General features: G+C 35.8%; 2 protein-coding genes across 2 annotated transcripts in view; one reads left to right on the forward strand and one right to left on the reverse strand.

Annotated features, from left to right (window-relative positions):
- The window catches only part of axdnd1 (axonemal dynein light chain domain containing 1), a 58018-nt gene extending 56686 nt beyond the window's left edge, over positions 1 to 1332 (forward strand). Inside the window, exon 24 of the mRNA XM_088927561.1 lies at positions 1220 to 1332. Within this exon, the coding sequence (XP_088783687.1) occupies positions 1220 to 1332 (113 nt within the window). The remainder of the gene's footprint in view (positions 1 to 1219) is intronic.
- Positions 1333 to 3092: 1760 nt separating this feature from the next.
- On the reverse strand, positions 3093 to 11650 carry nphs2 (NPHS2 stomatin family member, podocin). The gene is made up of 8 exons (XM_088927250.1): positions 11368 to 11650; positions 10674 to 10777; positions 9849 to 9921; positions 9290 to 9372; positions 7607 to 7810; positions 7438 to 7493; positions 6843 to 6921; positions 3093 to 3359 (listed from the first exon to the last, which is right to left on the reverse strand). Exons 1-8 carry the CDS (start codon positions 11648 to 11650, stop codon positions 3093 to 3095), a joined length of 1149 nt encoding a protein of 382 aa, XP_088783376.1.
- Between the last annotated feature and the right edge of the window lie 717 nt (positions 11651 to 12367).

A 12367-nucleotide genomic window follows, 5' to 3' on the forward strand; every position in this document is an offset into this window, starting at 1 on the left:
TTTTGAAAACAGTAATAAAAGACAGAAAAACAATTTGGTAAGGTTTTTAAATAAGTTTTCTCTTCTAAGCCAGTATTTTGGAGACTAGCGATCTGACATCTCTCCTTGAACATGATACACCCATCATGCATTCATTCAGTGCACAACTGAAGACAAAGTTATGTTTTATGATTAATTTAAGATTTTGTATAAAACTCATGTTCTGTTTTTGAAAGGATTGTGAGAAGGAATGGAATAAAAAAATCTACTTTAATAATTTAGTCCATTATATTACTTATGCTCTATTTACAATGTCTGGACTTGTTGGCACTTTTGGTTGGTACTTTTGGAACTTTCAAGAAAATTTGGAAACTAGTAAAATAGTAAAATATGTAAATGTAGGTTCCATTTCCTAAAGTAAAGTGCAATATTTAATACTATTTGTGATCCACCCCTTAGCATTGTCCTTCTCAATCCGCACTGTAGCTGAAGGTTAAATATACTGTACCCACAGAATCATAAAAAACAAAAACACAGATGGATTTTTATTTGTTATTTGCAGGCACACAATAATGGATGCTGAAGATTAAAAAATCAAGTTTTGTAAAATAATCAAAAGACTTTCAATACAGGAAACTTTCTCTAGCTTTACAATACAGGATCACAGTTGTTTTTTATTTGTATTTTTCAAATTTATGTCTTCATGTCTTGGCTCACTAGCAGCAATTCCTATACTGCACAGGGTGAATGTGAATATTCTGGCATGCTACTCTAACTTCCCTGCTCATCAATCCATTCATTTTTGTCATGCCGAAAGCTCTAAAGCTACTGACAGGGGATATAACGCAGATTGATGTCCCTTACGCACACCTCTGTAAGTCTGCAAGCAGCTGAGCAACCACAGGAGTCACAATTTCCACAAGACCTGAAAGAAAGTTGTGTACCATCACCTGGCAAATCCCTGTCGAAGACAGGTAGTGACCCAGTGTCGAACTAACATCTGGGCCATAGAGCTCAACCTTCACTCAAAGTGAACACCCTTACTGCTTAAGCCATTCAGGAGCCCCACAAATTGAATTTATTAGTTTCAACATTCATTATGGATGAAATACGTGCATTAATAAGGAATGATAAAATAAAGCTGCATCATTATCTTTGAACTGACCTTATATTGTTGTAAAAAAAAGTATCAGAAAAACGTAGTAATTCATTTCTAAACATAATATGATTACATTTTTAGATGAAAAGAAGGTGGTTTCCAGTAAAGTTCAGCTTCCCAAGGAGGTGATATCAGGCTGTTCTAAATCCACTCTGAAAAGACCCAAGTCTGAGAAATCCTCCAAGAAGTCCTGAAATTCCACAAACATTTGGATTCCCAAAAGAGACATTCTTCAGAGCACAGCAATCACTGGGAGTTACAACTATTGTGAAGAGTTCCATAGTAAGAATCCTTCAATGAATAATAAATATCTTCTAAGAATTACTAATATGTCACTGATGATGTTTTTACAGCAAAGAAACATTTCATGGGGCTAACCATCAATCTATCAAATATTTGTGTTTCAAATTAAAACGTGTGTTACGGCACAGAAAAGCTGAATTTCTAAAATGATGCATTATATGTCATCTGCTTCATTTCTACTTGTAAGTTATTTTTGAAACTATATTACACCTCAAACTCTGTTGTTTATATATAGCACAACTTCTACAGAATAATCAATTAAACACAATATTAATGACAATTCATTTCTTTGTGAAGTTTAATACTTTTTTGTTGAGTAGCAGTCAGGGATCTAGACTCTGAACCAGAGGGTTGTAGGTTTAAATGGGTGGGATGCTATTTTTTTACCCTTAAGTAAGGTACTTCATTCAAATTCTTTGGTACATGCCCTGCTGTGTGAATGGTTACCCTTGTGGTTGTCATTGTGAATGAGAATTTGTCTGGTTGAATAAAGAACTTAAAAAAAAAACTTTAAAAATCATTTATTGAATAAAGAACTTAAAAAACACCTAGTTTTGTGAAGAAGGAGAATTGAGTAATATAGGAATTATTCAGTTTTCTTTAATGTTAAGCATAATCTTCAATTCACACACAGGAACAAGTCACTTTTAATGTGTTTTGGTGATACAATTTGAACTTTCAAATTTTATTATATGTCCCATAAACTTAAAATATTGTTCCAGTCTACTTTACTGCATATTAGCATTCCTGTTATTAGCCTAATCTGTTTTATAGTGAACAGAGGATATTGTGTATGATTCAAGTATTTAAAATCCTAATACCTGTTGACCACGTCACCCCAAGTAATTACTTCAAACTCCTTACAGAAATGGGAACCTGAGGACACAATTAGAATCTAATACAGATTCTTTGGGATCCTTCAGAAACATCCTGGATGGGCCAATCAGTATAGGCACTCACTCAGAGTACAAAGTGAGCCCATTTAACTTGTTTGAGTGACCACAGTTCCCAGATAGTATCACGCAATTAGCTGCATGTATTACTTATGCTTTGTAATGGGCCAGGCCACTGCAGGATGGCAGTGACATCAGTGAGAGAGACTACTACTCCAGCCTGTGGTAACTCTCCTATCAAAAGCTGTGAAGCTTACGATATGTCAAATTACAAATTTTTACAATTACGGTTTTGCAGATGAGCATATCAGAGAAGCATGTCTGCATACCCCATTCTGTCCTAAGTAGATACAGCAGCTGTAGCAAATAAGCCAAATCTTAATAACAATTCACTATTCTGAAGTCTGTGAGTAAAATAATAAAAAAATCCTTGTTGTGATTTGTCAATTGATAAGACATTAGAAATTAGTTAAAATGTATATGTAAAATAGACTTATCTTTTTGGCAACCTTTGTAATTGCAATTGTATGCTTTTATTCACTTCTCAGTTATGAAATGCTACCGTTAGAAGTCTATAATGAAATATAAGGTGACAAAATCCTCTTTTTGCAGTGTCCCTTTTTTGCTGTTTCACTTTAATACATCCATTGTAGACTATGGAGATTAGCTTTCAGGAATGTTCCTCAGTGTTATACTGTAATATTGCACCACTCTGATAAAGTTAGAAATAAATAGTAAACTGGGGCATCAACGAGTATTTAGAGCATAGGTGAGTCTTTCTGGGGCTCCTTCTTTGACGGATCCTCTGTGAGACTCGGTTTGCCTGAGTTGCCCAGCAGGGTGCTGTGGCCTGCCAGACTGAGGAGGTCAGAGGGCAGTGGCAAAATGATTGTGGATCTTTCACTCGCAAAATTGTGGAGGATCTGAAGGTAGCGCAGGTGAACAGCAGTCGGAGAGCCAGAGAGAATCTCTGCTGATGCCTTCAGGGCCTCACAGACAGCCTTCTCACCTTCTGCAGCAATCACCTGAGCACAAGGAGCAGAGACACTCACCATGCAGATATGGTCTATGTTTTTGTTTTTATTTGTAAAATGATTTGATTTAATCAATTTAAACAATTTTAACAAAACTAAGAATAACTAAGAAACAGAAAATACATAAAAAACACTAAGACAAACCAACACTCAGACAAAGAACAAACATCCAAAACTTGCATATGCCTTTTTACAGTTTTCTTGTTGAGATAAGAATAGAGTCAAAATCCATGATAAATCTATGCTTAAAGTAATCACCGAATGATTAGATATGGAAAACAATTAGGAATATGTACAGTACAATGCTCAGACTTTTTTCAAAACATTCAAGAAAGAGACTTCAGATCCTATGGAAGCCCTCCAAGGAGTGTTATAGAAACTCTTTGCTATAGAATGCTATAAAACACTGGCTTGTACAATTTAGTAATGATTTAGTAATGAAGTCAATGTGTGAACTTTATTGTATGATCTGATGTCTAATATTAAAATATATTTATATATTAATATTAATAGAGAATATTGCTCAAACTCTCTTCCTAAACCTAATTAGAAATTTCAATATTAAGTTTCTTATACCAAGCATCATAATTAACAGACACCTCTATATGCCTAGAAAAAAAGGTAATAAAAACTGTGATATTAAATGTCTGGAGTTGGAAGGTTGTTGCTCAAGATTATAGAACAAGTAGGCCCGGGGGAGATTTTCAAATTGAGGCACATTTTGTGTATGTCTGACCTATAAATAATGAAAAACGTGATTGTGAGGCCCAAGTTTGTTATTTTACTTGTTAAATTACTCAAACTGTTCATTTTACATTCAATTTTACAAAAAAGCATAGCAGGGAGAGATTTAAGTGTTGGCTTGTGTTTCTATGTCCAAACACATGGGAGTGTTTCTGTTTACAGTATGCCAGATGCTGTACTGTATGTTGGCAAAGCCAGTTTTATATGTCAATGTCATGTCATGGCACTTGCAAAAATATTGAAAAAAGACCTAAACCTCCAGCATTCTTTTTTTGCAGATGAGCTTTGGAAATACAAAGAATTATATAATTCCAGACTTTAAAATAAGAATGTATGAAACACGGGTATCATTTATAGCATTTATGTGCCCAGTCAAAGAGAGTGGCAGAGCACTCAAGCTAACAACATTTTGTTTTAACTTTCCAACCATTACAAAGTAGTTAAGTTTGAACCTTAACTTTGGATTCTCTGAAAGGCATGAATATACTTTTTTCCCAATTAATTAGGGCACATTGTCAGGATACAGTGATATACAGGTTACGTTTTTGTTTTTTAAAGCAGGCATAGAATTCACAGCTCAGCTTTATTGCCCATTTATGGAATTATGTGTCCCATCTACTTTTAAGAGCACTAATTTAAAAAGTATCTCTCCTGTGTCTTTGAAATGTTGATTAAAAAAAAAACATCCATAGGGATTGTTTGCATGTGCAAATCCACATATTGATTTCTTAACATTTTGAAGGGTTATTGAGAAAAAAAATCTAGTTTTCTATCTTTTCACTTCAGATTAAGGTTCATAGTCTGAAATGACAGATTGTGAGATTTGCCTTAGATTTATTTTATCTTTTGGTTGGGCAGTCATATTAAATATTTTATGGAAATGTTTCATATTATGTAGTTTAGTCTACAAGGAATGAGCCCTGTGGAGCTTTTCTATAGACCAGCTGCTGTCCATCCCTAGTCCTGGACATTTCTAATTCAGCAGCTTTTGTTAGTCACCATCAAATCAAGGATTTCTAAAGATATGGAACAATTCCTTTGTGAGCAATTAAACAGATGATTTGTTAAATTGTGTAATTTAGAGATATTTAAGAGTACTAAGTACTACAGTATATACCCCTCAATTACCAGAGCTCTCTTAATTGAACAAATTACTTACAGTATTTGATTCATAAATAGCTTGTAGGTGTTTGTAATCTTAGAACCAGGTGACCTAAAGTCTGAATTGGGGTTCTCCAGGACCAGTTTTGGAGACACATGCTTTCTATAATCCCTAATGACTCTGTTGGCAACAATTCCTCAGGATCCCAGCCATCCAGAACCACACCATTAACATTTTGACCACTAGGCTTAAGAACAGCTTTTATCCTATGACAGTGTGCATCTTTAATAGTTAACTGTTTTGTCTGCTGTACTGTGCATGTCCTGAAACATAAGAGTTCCTGTTTACCTACAGTATGTTCCTACGAATAAGAGTTCCTATGTACATGTACATATTGCAATTAATCCTCAAAGGACTCAAAGGAAGTAAAGGTTTATTCCATGCTGAAAAGAGAAGAAAAAAAAACAACGTTTTGGCTGTGGAGTCTTCTTCGGGTGTGTACGTCTTCTACTACTCTATTTTTATGCAAACTCTAAACAGAATTCCACCCAAAATCACAAAAGGATTTTTTACATAACTTATGTGAAAAAGGACTAGCCGGTTCTTGAGTTACATTTGAAATAAATAACTAAGGCTGTATTGTGTAAGTAAAATGGAAAAAAATATTAAAGTTATAGTGAAAAGTGTATTATTTTAGAGATTTCTTCACAGTCCTAATGGTTTTTCTGTTAACTGCTCTTGGTTTCCCACAAACCTGAAATGGCTTAATATTCTTGTAGTTTCTTTTTTGTTTTCAAGACATTACATTTAATTTTGCAAGGTCTAATCTTTCTGCAGTGAGAATGTCTTTAAATATTTTTATTTATTTAATTGAATTTGCTCTCATTTCAATTTTGCTCTCATTTTCACAATCATTTACTTTGCTGTTAGAAAACTTTCTAGACTTCATCTTGATTTATGTCTTCTAACTTAAGAGGCAGGCCCAAAAAGTAAACTCAAAAGGCTGAAACAAAGGCTATACAGTACATTCACATTTCTTGTTTTCACAACTAATGTAAAATTGAACACCTGTCACCACTTGTCCCAATACTTATGTCCACCTGAAATGGGGGGATTAAACACAACAACTAACATGGTGTTAACATAGCTAAACATAATACACCAAAACAAAAGCTAAAATGATATACTTTTGCCTCATACTAACCTTTTGATCTGAAAGACAAATTTCAATAGTATACAGCACAAATAACAAATTTCACTTCAATGTCCCAATAGTTATTACCATTGCTTTATTATAGTTTTGGCAGATTAAAGAATTAGGTAGGCATAGACTTTTTATATAGATAGCTGTGTCAGCATGCATAGGCTGCAAAGTAACAAGTTAAGGTTTATTCCATGCTGAATAAACCTTTCTTTTCTATTATTTTCAGCATTATTTTCAGCAAGTCCTGTTCCTTCAAATATTTTTTTGGCTAAATTATTATTACATCAAATGGGCTAGATAGGCCAAATGGTTGCCTTTTGTGTGTAAACTTTATGTTCTTATTTTTGTACTTTTTAATGTAGGAAAATGGTTCCCATATCTTAAATTATCCTGTTAGATTTACAAAGAAAAAACGGCTTCTGACCTTGATCTGTGCCTGTCTCTTTGCCTCTGCTTCTGTAGAAAAGGTGTGTTGTATCTCAGCTGGTAGAGAGAGATCATCTCTGAAACACAGGAAACCCATTGTTGAATGACATGGCTAAATAGCTGCTAACTGCTACAGTCATAACCACAATGGCTGGACATAAAGAAGGCACATTGCAGAATTCTGAGCATTTTGATAAAGAAAGAATAATCTTGGATCCTGGGTTTTATTCCAGCAGAGGGCGGCTTCTGTGTGGAGACTGAATATTGTCTGTGCACGTTGTTGTAAGGGTGCTCTGGTTCCCGCACTCTGCCCAAGACATGCTGTCCAGGTATACTGGCTTCTCTAAATTGCTCCCCCCAATATGCAAGCATAAGTAATATTTTGCTCTTGGATGGACAGGCAACCTAGATGTCATTTCTTTAGCCATTACTGTCTTTTCCTCAGCCATGCCAGTTAATGCAAAAGTATTAAGTACAGTATCCCTTGTATTCACTGGCTCATTTTTGACATTTTAGAATTTGACTGAGCTTTAATCACTGCACAAAATACACATTTAGCATTTAGTTAATTGCTCTTACAGTACATCACTTACATTTCAATTCTCTCCACTTTGATTCCCCACTGGCAAGTGACAGCATCCAGTGCCACCTATAGAAAATATAAAACTGAGCTTCAGGAGGATTTACTGTATACAGCCTGGATTTTATACATCACAGCAGCCAAGAGCAAATATTGCAACCACAACCACTTTGTTCTTCTACCTTGATTTCCTGGGCGATGCTCCTTCTGTGTATCAGAATGTGTGTGAGGCTGTGGTGGGCTAGAATGTCTTTGACTGTGGTCTGGACAAGGACCTGAACCATATTGGAGATTCCAGTCACTACAGTGAAGCAGAGAGAGACATTCTCCACACGGTAATAGCATACTGCACTTAACTCCATCGTCACCATGTCTTTGGTCACAATCTGTGAATAAAACATTGGACAAAACTCTAACACCATGCAGTTGGTTTGCCGGTAATGTTGAACAATACATATAAAAGTAAATATGCATGACCCTACAGTGCTGTAAAAATAATTACCTAGAGATAATACAGTTAATATTGTGAGCTTTATGGTAACAACTAATTCATATCCATCGTGTAATTAAATAAAAACTTAAATTGAACATAAAAATACATTTTATAGTTATATGGAATAACATACTTTTGGCACATTGAATTAAGTAGTTCTGTTTGAGATTAAAAATGGGCAGATACAAGGTAAATTAAATTCAGTAAATGTTATGTTATAAGTAAAAGCAATGTTATGTTATGTTTTGAGAGAGAGACCGTAATCGTATAATGTAATGTAGGGAAGCATGAAAGTGCGCAGTAGATAAAACAAATAATATGCTGAAACACTAAGAAGGCAAACAGGATGCCTGGGTATACAGCAAAGGACAGAATACCAGACAAGAAACATCATGATTAAGATGTATGGTGCCCTACTCAGCCTATTTGGAATTCTGCCTCCATCTGTGGGTTCAACATAAAGAGGAATCTTTACAGACAATCCACAGTAGAGCAACCAGATGTATTTCAAGGCTCAAAGGTATCAGGACATATAAAAAAAACTGAAATGAATATGTTCAGCTTTACATGATTAAAGGAGATATTTTTTTCAATTTAAATGGATGAATTAATGCTGCCATGCTATTCCTAGATATTGTAACATTAAAAGTCAAGGCATTAACAGCATTTTCTTCACTTTTACTAGAACCCTACAGTACATCTCCATATTCTCCCCTGTATGCAGTCGCAGTGTTTGTAGCCACATGTGAAGTAATTGTTGAGTTGAATTGGGTGGATATCACAAAATATAACTGGGCACTGTAGTGCCAAACTACATTTTGCAGGTTAATATTTCTAGCTTCCTTTTAAAAATCATCTTGTTACTGGAGCCTACTCTGGCAGACAACGAGCACAAGACCTACTGTATGCCGGTCTAGCACAGGACACACACAGATGGACTCACACATACTGTATACTGTAAGTGGTGCATTTCAGAGAAGTGGATCAAACTAGACAGCAGTACTTAGTGACAGCCCTTGTGGCTATGGGGAGAATATTCAAACTTCACACAGAAGCTCAGCATCAAACCCAGCATTAAAGAGCTGTGAAACAGCAACAAGAACCATCATGTCATTTTCTACTTTGATGTTCTCATCATTTATGAATATTCCTTACTCTCTATTCCCTGCGATGGGCTGGCAGCCCAGCCAGGGTGTACCCTGCCTTGCACCCCTTGCTTGCCAGGATGGGCTCCAGCTCCCCCACAACACTGAACTGGATGAAGCTAGAAAGTTAGAAGCTAGGAAGTTAGAAAATGCATGCATGAATGTTAGTCTTCACATTTACAAAAAGTAAGAAATAATTTCTTAAACAGCGCAGCAAATGTAATTACCTTATGAGATGGTATCACCAACATGTTGATTCGAATATCAACCTTCTGATAAACATCCAAGAATGGGAGATAGAAAAAGAGACCTGATTCCAAAACGGTGAGACAAGGGTATAGATATAAAAGCAAGGGAACTTTTCACCACAGGTCTCTACAGAATACATTTACATGTGGATCTGGCTTTTAGTAATTCATTACTGTGAATCTCTTGAGATGTTTGTTCAGTATAAATAAATTTAATATAGTTAAATAATTTACAGTCACCATGTGTTTCAGTTCATACAATTCACGTATGCAATTCAAGAAAGTTGAATCTCTCCAGCACTTTTATTTGTCTCAAGTTGTGAAGAATATGTATTACGTAAATCACAGAAACTGGATGATGAAATTATAAATTCACTATATTTGTCATTCACTATCTTTTCAAGGCCGTGCACACAGGATATCAAATAAATTGTTTTGTTCTCAATATTAAAAGAGAAATATGCAAAAGACAAAAAAAATAATTTAAGTGTTTAAGACCGCAAAAGAACCAGAACTTCAGATTTGTTATGAAGTTTACCTGGTCCCCTGGCCTTCCCTGGCATCAGGTGGCCTAACCTGAATACCACAGCTCGCTCATGTTCCTGCACGATCTGTACAATCAGCAGAGCACAAAATTATTTCAAACAACATGCCACATCTTCTGCTCAGAAATGTATTTAACGCCAGCATTGGTCAGTATGAGGCTGTAGTTAAAGTTATAGTTGCAGTTTATACTGTTCTCCAAATTCCATTTGCACACCTTGCATTAAAATCCTCAGTATGCTGGATTTTTGTAACTGCCAAGAAGGCTCCCTATATTTCTTATGACATACAATTTCAAACAGCTCTCATTTATGCAAGTTTAAAGGGTTCTCCTACTGTACATTCCATAGTTATTGATTAGTTGAATAAATGTTAAAAAGAAAACACTTTAAGTCTAGGTAATGATCCTGACAAAATAAAGTTAATATCTTTCAACTGTAAAAATAAAAAAAGTAATTGCTTAAGTCAGAAACAGCTAAAAAGGCTGTTTCTGAGCTACATGTACTATAAGTGGTGAGTAGCTGTAACCTAACTTGGAATAATGTGTTGTTGGTCTTCTAGTGAGATGGTGATAAAACCTTTAAATCTTTTTCATGTTCTTATAATGAGCCAATAGCCACCAAACATGCTAAATTAGCCAGCCTTATTTCACACTACATTTTTTACTCCTTTTACTTTCTGAGAGAATTAAAGAAACTAAGGTTTGAGTTGATCAGTTGTAATTCAGAAGCAAGTCCTTTTGTTAGGGAAAAGTCCATAGGGGACTGTCAACATGAAAGCCTAGAAGGAGAGCATTCTGCGTTCAAAAGTAGATTCTCACCTTTACACAGAACCACACGGAGAATGGAAAGAACAGGATGATCACAATTAAGGCCACTCCAGTTAGAATCCACTCACAGATACCAAGGGTCTTGCTTTTGAGAGCTGTGGGATTAGTCAAAGTGGATAAACAGTAAACAGTGGAAGCAGTAAACAAACCAAAGGTCTATAATGAGCAAGCTTTAATGAGCAGCAAGCTTGTCCTCTCAGATCATGAAAAGTGGGGCAGTTCTAGCAAAGTACCACTACATTATCAGGAACACAAGAGGAACTAAATGCTTCAGAATTGGTGTGTTCATTTGGCATACAGTAAGTGCACTAATTAAGCTTGTTTTGACTGTTAAGATATTTCTAATTTGGTGTTTTCCACTTGTTTTCTGATTTCCTGTAGAACATTTTATTTTTGATGACATTGTAGATTGTTTTCTGGAGGCACTGATATCCAACTCAGCTCTTCTCATTATTCCCTGGAGTATCTGACTGTTCTGACTGCAGGGCAAACCCACCCTCATGATTTGATTATTATTTTTATTTCATATTAAGAATTAATAATATTGTTTCTAATATTATTTTAGGTCATCATGGCACTGTACAGGTAGGTCTATATGTGTGGCAAAAAGAGCAAAAGTAATAACTGAATCTAAGTTGATAATTTAATTAAAGTTGAATAAATTCACGTTGCTCAATAAGCTCACCTTCCTCCTGAACCTCACTCTCCAGAAGTCCCACTAAATCCTCAGGAATCTCTTCCTGTTCAATGTGTGCCACGCTGTCCACGTTCACCACTGTGGAGACTGCTTTATTGTTTTCCACCTCTGGGGCACCCCTCAGCACCTTTGGCTCCGAGCTCTTCTGGGTCCTACTCTCCAGGGGGCCTTTTCTGCTAGCCCTCTGCCGGCTTTCCCTGGACTGGGAGGTAGAAGGAGAATCCTTTCCTCTTCTTCCGGAACGGGAAACACTTCTTGACCTCCTCTCCATCTTGCTGTGAGGCTTTCAAGCCAAGAGCATATGGAGAACCATTGGAATTGAGCAGGGGGCCAGGACTATTTGTATCTCAGGGGTGGGGTTTCCAAACTCCTCTGGGTGCAATCATAGAAAAAGGAGGTGGGACATTGCCTTATGTTTTTATTTGTGTACTACAGGAAGGCTGAACAAATAAACATGTTTTTGGAGTTTCATAAAAGTTAAGAATGAACATCCCATATTCTTAAAACATATCCAGCTAGCAGAGCCCTTTACAAATACATTCTTACCTGGATTGCACTTTGCTTTAATGAGCTCCACTGCACTTTCATGCTGCTGATCAACATTTGAAATACTGTGTTATTTTTACACTGGTTTTTGTGACATAGTCCTCTTTTTGCAAAAAATCTTCATTGTTTCACCTTTTCTGGCTGGACATCTGCATAAAAACTGCATATGCAAAATAACTGAAACTCAATATGTTAGAACTGTATTTTTTCTTCTTATAAACTCCAGCAGCATTATCAAGTTTGAATCAAATAGAACAGGTCTATATTAGTTTATAAACAGAACAGAAACTTAAGAAGCATGTTGCTGTGAAGTCATCTTACCCAAAGCTGAATACCAAGTACTGTACCGCTCCAAAATTACTTTTTACTTAAATGAACCTAGAATAGGCAGTATTTTTTAATACTGGAGTAGGATTTCAGCAACACCCAATTGACTTTTACT

Source organism: Atractosteus spatula, chromosome 11, assembly GCF_055471065.1.
Source record: "Atractosteus spatula isolate fAtrSpa1 chromosome 11, fAtrSpa1.hap1, whole genome shotgun sequence".
NCBI lineage: Eukaryota > Metazoa > Chordata > Actinopteri > Semionotiformes > Lepisosteidae > Atractosteus > Atractosteus spatula.

Coding starts and splice junctions, on each gene's coding strand:
- nphs2 (XM_088927250.1), bottom strand. CDS start 11,650: ATGGAGAGGAGGTCAAGAAGTGTTTCCCGTTCCGGAAGAAGAGGAAAG. Junction 10,778..11,367: donor GAGTGAGGTTCAGGAGGAAG/GTGAGCTTATTG, acceptor CTAATCCCACAG/CTCTCAAAAGCAAGACCCTT. Junction 9,922..10,673: donor CCGTGTGGTTCTGTGTAAAG/GTGAGAATCTAC, acceptor CTGATTGTACAG/ATCGTGCAGGAACATGAGCG.